Source organism: Manacus vitellinus, unplaced genomic scaffold, assembly GCF_001715985.3.
Source record: "Manacus vitellinus isolate BGI_N305 unplaced genomic scaffold, ASM171598v3 scaffold_47_pilon, whole genome shotgun sequence".
NCBI classification, from domain to species: Eukaryota; Metazoa; Chordata; class Aves; order Passeriformes; family Pipridae; genus Manacus; species Manacus vitellinus.
In genome coordinates this window covers 1,938,095-1,952,543 of record NW_021940585.1, presented here as the reverse complement: position 1 = coordinate 1,952,543, position 14,449 = coordinate 1,938,095, and the positions used below count along the sequence as shown (strand labels likewise).

The window sequence follows — 14,449 nt, the reverse complement described above, 5'->3', positions numbered from 1 at the left end:
GGGAAAGGGAAAGGGAAAGGGAAAGGGAAAGGGAAAGGGAAAGGGAAAGGGAGAGGGAAAGGGAAAGGGAATCATCCTGTATTTGTGGTCTAAATTGACAGTCCCTGGACTGCACTGCAAGCAAACTCCAGGATGTGATGTTTAAAGATAAATAACTCATTCCCCTGCTGGGCACAGCACGGGAGGAACCTGCTCAGCCCAAAGGCCACCTCGGCAGGGGGTGGCAGTCCCTGCTGCCAGCTCCTGCCCTGGAGTGCCAGCGAGGCATTCTGGGCATTGGATTCGTTGGATAAACGTGGCTCAGTGTCCTGAAAAGCACCGGGTCCAAGAGGCATCGCAGGGTATTGCACACAGCATCGGAGCCCAAAGCCAGGCTGCTCTGGAGCTGTGTGCATCCTGGCAGGAAGGTTTCCAGGGGCAGGGACTGCCATCAAAAACTTTTTCCTGATGGTGGGATTCCTGAAATACATTTTACTGACCTGGAATCTTTGCATATCCTCAAGGTGAAGAGTTACAGAATGATTTGGCAGGGCTGGAAGCCCTAAAAAGCCATTTCTGCTCCAGCAGCCTCAGATGGGTGATGGTATCAGCTGGGATGGGATTGGGCAGGGGGTGGCTTTGAGCACACCCTCAAAGATAAATAACGAAGGGAGAGCCCCAGGGCCAGGCTGAGGTACCTGCCCAGGACCTGAGGGAACAGCTGGAGCTGTGTCAGGGCAGTTTGGGCTGGATATCAGCAAAAGGTTCTTCCCCCAGAGGGTGGTCAGGCACTGAACAGGCTCCCCAGGGTTTGGTCACCATCCCAAACCTGCCAGAACTCAAGGAATGTTTGGACAATGCTCTCAGGGACAGGGTGGGATTGTTGGGGTGTCTGTGCAGGGCCAGGAGTTGGACTGGATGATTCTTGTGGGTCCCTTCCAGCTCAGGATGTTCCACGATTCCATGACCTGACATCCTGGTGCCAGTCCCATGCCAGGCACTGCCACTAAGGGGTTATCTGGGACCTAAACTGCAGGAAGGTTATGGCAGCAAACACCTGGACATGGTACCACATCACAGGAATGAATATTAGGCTGGGATTAGACCCATTCCAATCCCTCAGCCTGATTTAAATAGTTAGTCCTGTCTCCCCCAGGTCAGAACCTGAGTCGTGGCTGTTGTTGGTACACAGCTCTCAGAAAGATCAAAGTGCCCTTTGCCTAAATGTTAATGACAGGCTTTAACACATCTTTTCTCTGAGCACAGATGAAAAACTGCTGCTTTTAGGGTCTCTTTCAACCTTCTGTGATGTGAACACCATTATCAGTGTCACTGCATAATTTATTTTTAAAAGACTGCAGTTTGCTCAGAGGCCAATAAAGTGCTGGTGTCAGAACCCAGAAGACAGATTAAAATTTGTCTTTGGTTATAAAGTGCTAAAGATTCCCAGGAAGCCTTTGCTCTCCCACTCTCCTCAGCCACTGGAGCTCAAGGAAGCAGAAGCCCTTTGAGATATATATATATATAAAATCCCAGCAGGTTCCAGGTCATCTCTGGTGACATTGTTTCCAGAGCAGGACAAGGGTTTGGTCAGCAATTCCCAGCTCCAGCAGCCATGAGATGAGGAGTCTTTTTAGATTTGAAACAGCCCCAGACCACACAGCATATGGCTTTATCTCAGCACCATTTCCATCAGGAAAGAAGAGACTTGGATAAAAGACCCTGGAAAAATTCCATGTGTCTGCACAGTAAGAGACTGAACACATCCATCTGCAACCACCTTTCAGTAACACCTGGCACAGAGGGCAGGAGGTCCAAAGCCCCAACATTCCTTGGATTTATCCCAGGCTTTAAAACCACAAGTGTTTTCATGGAAACCAAAAGGCAAAGCAGAATATATTTAATCTCAACCTTCTGGAAGAAACACACCAAGTTGTTATTTGTAATGGGAAATAAGGAGGTTTTTTTCCCCTGGTGTGCTTACAAAGCATTTGCTGTATTCTAGTTATTTTTATCCCTCCCAGTGGAAATACAAGTAATAAAAATAGGAGTATTTTATAACAGGGAAAACAAAACCAATGGTGCACAATTGTGCCTTGGAGAGAAAATGCTGTAATGTTTTTATTTCAGGAGAATATTAACATGTGAAAAGAAACCTGAGAGCTCTTTGATTAACCTGCCCCATCAGCCTCCTGAGAGCAACATGGATCTTCAGGAGCTGCTTTCCATGTGCTGGTGCTTCCCACCCAACATCCTAAAGGACGGGGTTGTCTCCTCTCCAGTGGTGCTTTCCAGAGGCTGCAGCTCCCACTCCTGGAGTGCTGCTGTCCCACATCACCCCAAATCAGCACCCACATCATCCTGCATCCCCCCCAACACCATCACCCTGCATTCCTCTGTGTCATCACCCAACATCATCCCCTCAGATCACCCCACACCATCACCTGGCAGCCCCCCACATCACCCACCACATCATCCCCCCAAATCATCACCCCCCACCATCCTCCATCACCCCAACTTCATCATCCCAAATCCTTCCCCATCATCCCTCCACCTCCTGGCCCCACATCCCCCAGCACAGTCCATCTCTGCAGCATCCAGCCCGTCTGAGCAGAGCTCAGCTCCAAGTCTTTGGCCACCAAGCCTCCTTAACTCCTGTCTGTCTCTCCTGCTCCTCCAAGGGCACTTCCCTGCCCTTGGGAATGTGGTGTCAGGTGTGGTTGTGGCTCCAGCAGCACAGGCATTCCCAGCTCATCCTGGACAATTATCCCAAATCTCTTTCACAACCCACAGCCAAAAATCCAAGCTGTTTTCCTGGCTAGAGACATATGGACCTGTGTCAAGGATCTGTTCCATGTCCAGCTCACCCTCAGAGCATCCTCTGCAGAGACCCCTCCTGGGAGCCCAGAGCAGCATTTGCAACACTCCCATTAATAAAGAGAAAAAAGAGAAAGCCCTTTCCAATCACTTCACTGCTTAATAATCTCCTTCCACAGGTGACAACAGACAGCATCCTAAATGACAGATGTGCTGGCAACCATCTCCCCAAGGATCCTCACAGAGAAACACAACCAGAGGCATCTAAGCCATTCAGCACATGGGCCTTTCCCAAGCTTTGGTTTCTGCTGTATCTACTTCCCCAGAGCTCCACATCCCCCCAAAGAGGAGCATCAGGTCCTGCACCTTGGAATAAGGGTGTCCTTGCCAGCTGCTCGTGGACAGAGCAGGAAAGCCCACAACAGAATCACAGAATCACAGGCTGGCTTGGGTCACCTTACAAATGTGGCCCCACAAATCATGCCTCAGACATGATTGCAGAAAGCCTTCCTGTGAGGCCAGTCACTGTGCCCTTCACCCAGGAAAGGCAGGAAGGTCCTTGGAAGCACAGGGCAAGACAGAGTCTCCAGAGCCAGCAGCATAATTGAATTACTTTCCACAGAATTCAGTTTTCAGCAGCCAGCAGCAAAGAAGATGGCCTGGCACGTTTGTGTTCTGCTCAGCCACTAAAAGGATCCCACATCTGTGTGTAAATGGAGGAGAAATGGATGGATTATAATGGGGCAGAAGATTGAATTGGTTTGACATGTCCACAGTGATCCCAGGGACCAGCAGCACACCGAGCACCAGCTCACTTGTGGTGAAAGGGAACTGAGGAGTTAACAAAGACCAGCCTGAGCTCTGGGCACCAAGCTGGGAAAGGGAACTTCCAAATAACACATGCTGGCAACACATTCTGACTAATCATGTTTTCCAGAGGGAAGGAGAGCATGGCACAAGGGTGGTTAAGGCAGGAACACACTGTAGCTCTGAGAGGAGAATCAGAGCACACACAGGTACCCACAGCCCCATCAGCTGCTCCAGTGTGCTGAGGGAAGAGCCAAAATGTCTCAGTATTCCCAACTTTGGCTCTACCTGTCTTTCCAGAATTAATTACTGTTCCTTAACCCACTCTGGGTAGTTATACCCTTCCTTTCCATTCAGTGCCAGGCAGCAGGATGAGACATGGACACAGTGGAAGTCCAGCCCACAGCACAGGCACTATTAACACTCAGTGTCCCAGTACAGCTGTGCCTGAGCTCAAAGCAGGATCAACACATCCAGGGTCCTGATTCAGCACAAAAATCCAGGGCTGGGATCCCTGGCAGGCTCAGATCTCACCAACCCTCAACTCTGCTCAGCACCAGGAACCCCCCAACCCCAAGAGAAGCACCAGAGCAGGGCTCCTGCCTGCAGGTGATGCTCAGACCTCCCATCTCAGAGCACACAGCAAACCTGTGGCAGCTGCAGTGGGTACTGGCTTGGGCACTGGCTCTGCTCATGAAATGGGACCTCGAGACACAACTTCTAGCAACAGAAGGTGACTGAGGGGTCACATCTCCTACCTGGGCAGGTCTCAGCAGTGCACCCGGGGCTCAAACAAGAAGCCCAGGAGAAGTTCTCAAATGAGAAGTTCCTTGGTGCTCCTTTTTAGCACTATCTGCTGACATGTTCCATGCAACAGATTTTAATGAATAAATGGTCCATTTATAATTGCCAGAGGCAGGGGAACAAAGCTGGTGACCTCCACAGACACTTGCTGAAAGCTCCAGCAGCCCACCCATGCCTTGCAGTCATGGTGATGAAGAGGGGGCAGAGGAGGCAGGTCACAGGCTGGGGATGTGAGCTCATGGAGCTTCCCAGGGCAGGAGGCAGGGGATCCCTGCTGCTGCTGCTTCCAGCTGTGCCCAGCATTTCCAGCTTTTCCTGTGCAAGGCTCAGGAACCACAGCTCTGTCAAGGCTGAGATGGAGAAAGAAAGGGATGAGATTGAAGCCCCCAGGTCACCACATCCCACTCAAACATGGACACTGGCCCGAGGGTGTAAGGAACCACAGATCATGCAGAACAAAGCACTTAGTGCTCAGTAAATTGCTCTTTCCCAAATTGCCTTCCAGTGCATTCCATGGGCTGCCACTGCAGCTGGGGATCTCCACGGGATTTCATGTGTGAGGTCCCTTCCAACCCAAACCATTCTGTGAGCCCAAAGTGGTTATAAATCCATGGCACGGAGAGCTCTGTTTTACATCCCACATTTTCTGTTTGTTCCCCACTTGTCTGTGCCTGTTCCACAGCTGATCCTCATTCCTGGTGGAACAACCAGGCACCAACAGCCTGGCCAGGAGGTCTCCACTTTCACATCATCCCTCCCCTCCTGCCTTTCCCTCACTGTTGTATTTGCAACCAACTCACCACACGGTTTTGCTCCCTGTAACAGCTGGCTCTGGACTATGATTTGAACAAAATAAAGCCTTGGATTGCCTCTTTTCTGGTGCATTTAACAAAACCTTTGTGTATAAAACCAATCCAGCAGCAAAACGAGGCTAATATTGTTCAGCATTTCTTTCCATCTTACAGACAAAAAAAAGAGCTGAAATGTCACAGGAACTCGTTAAGAATGAAAATATTTTCCTAGCTTTCCCTGAGCCCAGCACTGCACCCATGAGGAGATGTGTCCTCAGCAGGTCCCTCTCCCACCTGCAGAACTCAAAGCCAAGAGTTTCTTCCCAAGGCAAAACTCGTTCCCTCAGAGCCCAGCATGCAGAGGGCTGGGTTAAGAGCACCATCTGGTGACACGATCCATGTAAGAGATTTCAAGGAATGAACAGTTAATTCACAAATTCTTGGCAGAATGATGCACAACTTACACACTGGGATCCCCCTCTCCACACAGGGTGTGTGTCCAATGGCAGAAGGCTGCTTATCCAGAGCACTCCCTGCTTCCCAACACAGCTCTGAATTACCTGCACCTTCCCCGTGGTCTTGAGCTGATTAAACCTCAGGTGGGCAGATAATCTGTCTTCATTTAGAACACAGAATTCATCCTGAGCACGGTCCCTGCACCATCCTGCCGGGACTTGCTGCTGCAGCATCTCCTTCCTTTGGAAACATCTGGGCCAGCAGAGATAAAGAACTTACATTTGGGATTGCCTGGAGACACAGACAAGTTCCAAGAGGAAACAGATTATTCAGTTTGGAGTTTTGCACCTGGCTCTGCAGTCAACAGCCAAACCCCTGTGAGATCCAGGGCACGGATCGTGTTCTGCAGCCCGTCACTGAACACGGCTCCAAACACAATTCCAAAAGAATGGGGGCTCCAGAAGCCACTTTCAGAGCTCACTGTTTCCTGACAGGAAAGTGATGTGAAGCAGACACACAGTGCCACACAGATCCCACAGCTTTGGCACAGCCCAAGGGCACATCCCAGCCCCATATTCCCGGCAGTGAAATCCTCAAAAGACACGATTTCCAAACGCTTCTGAGCGATTCTTCTGCCACAAAAGGCTTTTGTGGTTATCTCTGATATACAAGATAAAAAAATAAACTCTCACCAAGCCAGGTGCTGGGCAGGTTCAGTTGGGGTGGCTGCATCCAGCCCAGCTCAGTGGCCTCTGGTCATGCAGGTGGGTCTGGTCCCTCAGGGCAGGGACAGCTTCCACCAGGCCTGGGTGATCCAAGCCCCATCCAGCCTGGCCTTGAACACTTCCAGGGATGGAAGATGAGCATCAGTGTCAGGACAAAGCAGCAGATTCACCCCTGAACACCCTGCCAGGTCCTTGGTGAGGAGTCCCCCAGGCACCAGCACCCTCAGCTGAGGTGACCCAGCGCTCTGTGAGTCTTGTTTGATCTGCTCATTAAAGTTCTGTGCTAAACGTGCTCATCTCTGATGTGTTAATGAAAGGAGCAGGAGTTTATAATCCCTGTTTTTAGTCCCTGCTAATTTAGCAAACATTATCCTAGTTCCCAAGCATTAACCCACCATGGAGATCACCCAGCACTTTGCTGCAGTGCCAGCCCGTGGAAAGCATTGGAAGGTAATTTGGCAAAGAGCAATTTACTCAGTGTTCAGTGCTCCATTCTGCACAATTTGCTCCACTAACATGGAGAAAAGGACAGGAGAATGGTATGGGATGCAGTTCAGCCCCTGTGAGACTGCTCAGTGACCCAGAGAGCTCAGAGGGTGAAGGAAATCAATAAGGAGAAAGAAGGCTCTGGAGATCCAGGCTCACCATCTCAACCCTCAGAGAAAAATGGCACTAACTCCAAAATCATATACATGTCTACAGAGATATCCACATCCCTAGAAGTGTCCAAGGCCAGGTTGGACAGGGCTTGGAGCAACCTGGGATACTGGAAGGTGTCCCTGCCCATGGCAGGGGGTGGAATAACATGAGCTTTAAGGTCCCTTCCAACCCAAACCACTCTGGGATTCTATAATAGATGTGAATTCTACAATGGCAGCAAGGGGCTGAACAGTTTAGCAGCAGTTTCTGACTCTTGGTAGAATTTTGGGATGAGAAGAGGAAATTCAGATATGCTCCCCTGGAGGGGAAATAAAAATTGGCAACTGCATTGCAGCACTGAGTGATGGGGTGAAGAGCTCAGTGTCACTGGAGCAAGGCAGGAGAATTAAAACCTGGATGGTAAAGGAAAAAAATCCAGGCAAGCCTACAGAGGGAATCCAGGGGCTGAGTGGAGTCAAAGAGAGGAGCTGAAATCAACAGATGCCAGTCCAGCCAGAAGGGCCAACACCAACCCACCAAAAGAGCCAGAGCAGATGGGCTGGCAGAGCTGGAGCAGATGGACTGGGAGTGCTCTGGACACAGTGAGGCAGCAGCTGGCAAAGAGACACAAAACACCCCTCTGAGAACTCCCCACTGCTCCTCCTCTGCCAGCAGAGCCCCCGGTCCCGCTCCGGAGGGTCGGGAGGGTGAGCAGGGCATCCAGCCACCCATTCACAGCCAGCACAGGCAGAGCCAGCACCTCCTCCTGCTGCCACTGCTTGGTCTGGCAGCAAAACCCATCCCAAGTGCAAGGGTTTGGTTTCAGATCACCTGTTCCTTTGCTGGTGGTTGCAGAGGCTGGAGAGGCCACGCGAGTGCTCGGTGGGAAGGTGGGAGTTCTTTGCTCAGGAGGAACAGGTCTGTGCTTTGGTGAAGGCAACTGAACCTCTTCTAGAACACAGCTCTCTCTTCATGGAGCTCCTGTGACACTGACCCACCACAAGCACTCAAAGAATAAACAAACAGTGAGAGAAAAATGCAGGTTAGTTCTGAGCTACAGCCTGGAGGGAAATGCTGATGCAGAACAGACCTGCTTGGATCAGAGCCTTCACCAGCTGCACAGCTTATGGAAGCACAGACACACCCCCAAGCTGGTTGGCATTCCAGGTTACCAGGCCTGTCACTGGTTGCAAAAAAAATCATTCAGAGGTAATTTTAGCTTAGGTGAAGCTCATACTTCTCTCTTCTTGCAGGTCTGCAGGGTCAGCTGGAGCACAAGTGATGCTGGTGCCTGGGGGAGCTGCAGTCATTTCATGACTCCTTAAACCAGACAAGTTCCTACTTCCAATTGCTGAGCTGCAGATGAATTGGGTCATAGCCCAAGATCTGTGGGCTCAATTCTGCTTTTAGTTCTGGTAAGTCAGGAGACTCCTCCAGTAGTGACATCCACACAAGAAAAGGGATTTATCAGTGGCAGGGAGCAGCTCAAGGCACACACCCCAAACTGCAGTTCCAAGCTGGAGGAACCCAACAGCACTGCACGTGGGCAGCTTTTTCACTACATGCAAAAAGTACAGAGGGTGCAGGAGCAGCCTCCTCCTCCTCCTCTTCCTCCTCCTCCCTTCCAGTGCAGTTGGACCCAGGGCTTGTGCCCTGGAGTTGGAATCACCCACACATGCTGTTGGTCCATGGTGGTCCTGACACACCAAAACACACCTTTATAAAGCAAAGGGACCAAGTGCCCCTGGCCATGCCTTCACCACAGCCCCATCTCCAGCAGGGAGAACAATGAACCACGTGCAGAGCAGGGGGTGACAGAGAGGGCAGGTGAGGTGTCACCCCAACGGGTCACACAGCAACCCAGGTCAGCTCCCTCTTCATTCTCCTGGTGTTTACTGAGGGTCATGGGCAACAACCCCTCAGAACCACCCCCAGAAGCGTTGTCAGCTCTGTTGGGAAGCATCTCATGCCATCCCACCCCATCCCATCCCATACCCATCCCATCCTACCCCATCCCATCCCACCCCATCCCCACAACTGCAGCCCTTTGAGCTGCACACCTTGAACTGTCCCCTCCAATTTCAGGATGAGCAGCAGCACTAAAAAAAACTGAGAAACCCTCAAACCCCCGTGTTTCACACCCAGGTGCCAAATCATTTTCTGTCTGGATGCCACAGCCCCAGCTGGGCACATCTGAGCTCCTGCAGCCTGATTTTCACCCTGTTTTCCACACTGCAGGTGTCAGAAAAGTCTTTGGCCAGATGTGAATCTGTACCTAATGGTGTGCAAAAAAAGAAAACTCAAATTGAAAGAGTGATTTTTTGGATTTAATAGAAATAACCAAACCAAAATAGGTCTCAAACAATGCTTTAAACTGAGCTAATACAACTTCTACAGCACATTCCAGAGCACTTAACAAGAGATATTTACAGGCAGCTAAAGTATTAAATAACCAGGGAAAGAAAAATTTCATTTTTTTTTAATTACACACCAGCAAAAACCACAGGAACAGAACAATTAGAAACGATACCTTTTTAAAAAAAAAAAGTTAAATATGGTGATTCAGATAATACAATATCACAGAAACAGCACTTGGTTTTTTTGAAGAATCATATCAAAAGATGAGCCAAGTCTACTATGTGCAAAAAAGAACCAGTTCCAATACTGGAAGCATTGAAGAATCCAAGAATGCCATGAATTTAACCCTTCCAGGAGTACGTTTACATGGAAAACAAGCTTTGAACTGCACAAATCTGTATAGGATTATATACATGTGTCATGGTGTTCTGAACCTAAAAATCCCCCCCTCTGCAGGCCAGCAGAGGTGTCAGGGGAGGTCACTCCAGACTGAATCCTGCAACAAGTCCAGCTTACAAAGCATTTCAGTACCTCTCCTTGGAGAAATTCCATAAATTCCATAAATCCTAAAGACAGCAGCCCCAAGGTGTGAGATCACCCGACAGAAAAGGCCAAAACTGCATTTCAGACATTTTACAGTTCACTTATAACAAAGATTCCCAAATTAACTGTGATTTTGGAAAGATAATTCAATCCTGATAACATTAGCAAGCATAGAAAGTAGGATCCCCATAAGCAAGCTGGAAGTAGATGGAAGAGTTTCTTTACACACACTTACACACATTTATTTTATCTTCTCAAAGATAAAATAAATCACATACCCAAAGATACAATCTGTATGTTCCATCTGAAATATGTCTATGCAAACTGTGGCATAAACATTTTTATTTTAAAGAAGTACCTCCATTATTTGCTCAAACACCTACTTCTTAAAAAAAACATGGAACTTCCCCCAATTTTTAAAATAAAATGCCACGCTATACTGTCAATAACTGCTGCACACTCTGTTTTTAAAAGCTAGGCTTGGTGATATGCATACAGACTTCCCTATAAAATCACTACCCAAAGGAAAGGATTCCTGTCACGCTGACAGGCAGCAGACAAAGCACTTTTATTGCTTTTTCCAAGGAGGAGATTAAGAAAAACAATGAAAAGCCAACTGGAAAAGCCAACACCATACCCAGAGCTTCAAAATACTGCTGCCATAACCCAAACTTTTCGAGGTCAGCCAACAAACCAGGTGATGAAAGAGAAATTTGGGCTCATTTTAAGGACTTGAGCTCCAGTGCCTTGCAGAAATGTTTATAAAACATTTCACTGAGCCAGCACAAAAAGTGTGTGACAGTCAAGTGCCACAAGGACCAGCAGTGGTGACGTCCCACACAGAGGAACAGCCTCTCCACTGAACTGAGCATTTCTGTTTGCAGAACTTAGGGGGAACATCCTCTTTTTTGGATAATAACTCTGCCTTCTTATACCCCAGGTCACTTATTCAGGGCATATTTAAATAAAAACCCTGAACCCACTCAGCTGGTGGAATTAGCACCAGTCACCAGGAATTACATGGACACCTCTGAGGTACCTGAGAAGCCCACACTGTGCACTTTTCACTCCTATTTCAAAAGCAAGTTGCCTTTTACTTCTTTGGATTAACTTAAACCTCAGGGTCATTTACAACAGAAATTGAGACACGAATTTTTACAAGTGTTTTAAACGAGAGCAGAGTTAAACCAAGGGCCAGACCCCTCCTGCCCCCCCGTTGGAGCACTGGGATCACACCAAGGGCCTGGCCCTGTCTTTTCCAAGTTTTCCTGATGTAAGTTGTGCTCTAAATCCCCAGGTAAAATCACTCCCACCCGTTGCACACACAGCACCTGGCAGGGGGAAGCCGCTCCGAGAATCGGTGACTCATTAACACAAACCCCTTAATTTGCTCCTGAACAAGTTACACACAGTGAGGCACCAAAAACTGCTTTCACTGAGCAAACCCTTCCCAGTTCTGTGATGAACACCCAGCCTACAGGATCAGGAAATGGATTAGCAGAGCTTATCTACCCTTTCAAGTATTTTCAAACAGAACTTTGCTGCTTTCAAAACTGAAATCGTTGCTTTGGGAGTTCCAAAGTGAAGGGGGGGGAAGGAAAAGATTTATAAATAAAAGATACACTTGAGATTTCTTGCACACATTCAAAATTCCACATCATCTGTGGATCCCCACACTGGGGGCCTGGATGGAAGGAGCAGTTCTGGAGGGTTCAGTGGGATCTGTGCAGAAGAGCTCGGACTCAGTGAGGCCAAGCTCAGCTCTACTCCTGGGGGGCAGAAGCTGCTGACCTAGAGCTGGACAAGTTTCCTGGCTGTTGTAGGGAGTGAATGACTGGAGAGGCCAGCCCAAAAGAAAGCCTGTCCCAAAACATGGAACATGTGCTCGAGGGTCTGGGTGGGAGGCAGAGGGTCCTGTTCCTGCAGCAGCTGGGGAGCACGAGCCTCCTCCTTCCCCACTCTGCTCCCAGGGGATCCCACCGTGCCCATCCCACACTCTGGCTCAGGCTGGGGGGCTCTGCAGGATTCAATCCATGGCTGGTGCCCAGGGAACAGTTCAAAAGCTGAGGCCTGGAGGTCCAGAACCCAAAGAGTGTAAGCGCTGTAAAAACGGGGACCCCCGATTGAAGAGAATTCACAGAAATCTTATTTTCATGATAATTTTAATAATATTCCTTTTGCAAAATGAAGCTGAGAAACTAGAAATGCATAAATAGGCAATACACAGAGCCATGAAATGATCCCTTGTCACCACCAGTGTCCTATTCACACGTGTCAGCCTGCCTATGGGCAAAGCTTTTGCTCTCTGTCAATTTAAGATGTTGAAATGGAATTCCTTTTTCCCCTTCTTTTCACGTACAAACTGCTAAAAATTAAATTTAAACCATCACTATTGTTAATATCTGAGAAATGGAAAAAACCCCAACCAGTTTAACTGTAACATCTGAGTGAAGAAGTGAGCCTGAAGTCACAAACACCTTCAGTCCACTCATTTTTTTTTTGTGAGAGACGGAGAGTCCCAATGTACAGACTCAGTTCTCATGAAAAGCAACCAGATCTGCAGTTCTTTGCGTAAAGACTGCTGAGAGCAGATCTCAAATCTGATATTGTGCTAAAATATTTCTCTTTACCATTATGGTAAAGTGTGTACAGTGTCACAGGAGTTGCTAAGGACACCAAACCCCCAGGGATTTACCACAGAATTGTTGTATTCACACAAATTATGGCAAATTTAGAGTCTGTCAACTCGAGCTCATCTGATCACATGAATTCTTCACCTTACTTTTAGCAAGAGCGATGTGAAGGCCAGAAATGACATTCATTATTTCTAGTATTGACTTCTGTCAGGAAAGAAAACAACTATTCAAACTATAAACCCTTGTGCTGACCCTGATTTCACAGGGGTGAAGGCAGTGTCCAAGGGGAAGGCACAGCAGAGGTGCCTCAAGGCTCACTGAGGGGATTTGGGAAATTGTTCTGTTTTCACTGTTTGACCAGAAACCACTCAAAGCCAAATCCTGGTCTGTGCAAGTGGGTGGACAGATAACCCAAACTCAAGACTGATTCCAATCCTTCTGGACATTTTGCTCACAAGCTGCTTCTGAAGAAAAGTTCTGAGAAGTAACTCTAAGAAAAAAATAAGACAGAACCTCAAAAATGAATGCAATGTTAGAAATAGCATATATTACAAATCTTTTCTTGATAGGAACAATCAATAAGAATACATATTAGCTTAAAAACAGTTCAGCAAATGTTGCTGATCTGCAAGAAATCTCAATTCACTATTTACAAATAAGACAAAGTGAATACAGGAAATTTTACACATTTGGTAGTTAACATGTTATTGTTTGCCGAGTGGTCTATTAGAAACTGATATTTAGGAAGACTGGAAAAACACCCCAACCAGTTATTACCTCTTCAGTCTATATTTTAAGTACAGAAACTAGAGAATGAATACTGGAAAGAACATTCTGCCTCATCAGGGGGATCAGGGACAGATGACAACGCTGAGACTTCTGCCATGAACTCCATTAAAATGTTCTGGGTACAGGATTTTAATAAATACACCTCATCCTACTGAAAGAGGTTGTTGCCACCAGCTTAGCTCCTTCTGCCTGTCAAAAACTCACATTCCTGCACATGCCAATTCAGAACAGTTTAATGATATTTTTCTTTTTCTTTTTGCTACACATAAAATGGAATAAAGAAAGTAAAATGTCAATAATTGATTGACACAGAAGACCAGTTATTCACAACTCTGCTGCAATGAGATGACCAAAGCAATGACCAACACACACTTGAGTTCACACAGAGAGGGGATTTCAGGGACTTTGCTCACAGTTTACACTGCAGTGTAATGCAAGATACAGTCACTGTATTGGTCCAGTCCTGCAGAACGTTCTCCTACACAGTCTCAGCTGTACATGGAACATCTCTTATCAAATCTGCTTCTCTTCAACATTTTCTCCACCTCTATCTGTGAGACCAGGATGAGTGTGTCCCCTCCATCAGGAAAAGAAAGGATCAAGGAAAAAAAAAAATACAAACCACCAAAAATTTACAATACAAGTTTTTTTCCCCTTTTGATGCAAATGTTTTTCTGTACAAGTGTTTTTTGTAATCTAATACTGTTTAAAAAGCTATCAGCTTCTTCAAGATGGCCACTGTAGGCATGATAATATTCCAGGAACACTTAAATAACAGTTTTTACAATAAATTTCAGGTCCATATCATTAGATTACTTTATATGCACTGGTCTCTCATCTGATTTTAGGCGTTTTCTACGTGGTTGTATAAAATCTTCATCGGAGTCCTCAGTTATTTCACCATCATCCTCTTCCTGCTCAAATTCAGGCAAAGGCTGGAAGGTCCTGTCTGGGTAGATCTCTGAAAGTTTATCTTCAAAGTATAATGCAACTGCCTTCCCTGCCTGTGCTACTTCTGAATCAGCCTGTGGATGAAAGAAGACAGGAATATTCACCTGTTGGAAATGCACATCCCTTCACCAAGTGTGCATGGTCTGAAACGCTT

The 14,449-nt window shown here is 47.4% G+C and overlaps 1 protein-coding gene across 1 annotated transcript in view; it reads right to left on the bottom strand.

The window, feature by feature from the left end:
* Window positions 1-13,561: 13,561 nt before the first annotated feature.
* TRIM33 (tripartite motif containing 33) overlaps window positions 13,562-14,449 on the bottom strand; it is a 34,118-nt gene continuing 33,230 nt past the window's right edge. Inside the window, exon 21 of the mRNA XM_025895875.2 lies at window positions 13,562-14,369. Coding sequence (XP_025751660.2) covers window positions 14,157-14,369 — 213 coding nt within the window. The 3' untranslated portion in view covers window positions 13,562-14,156. The remainder of the gene's footprint in view (window positions 14,370-14,449) is intronic.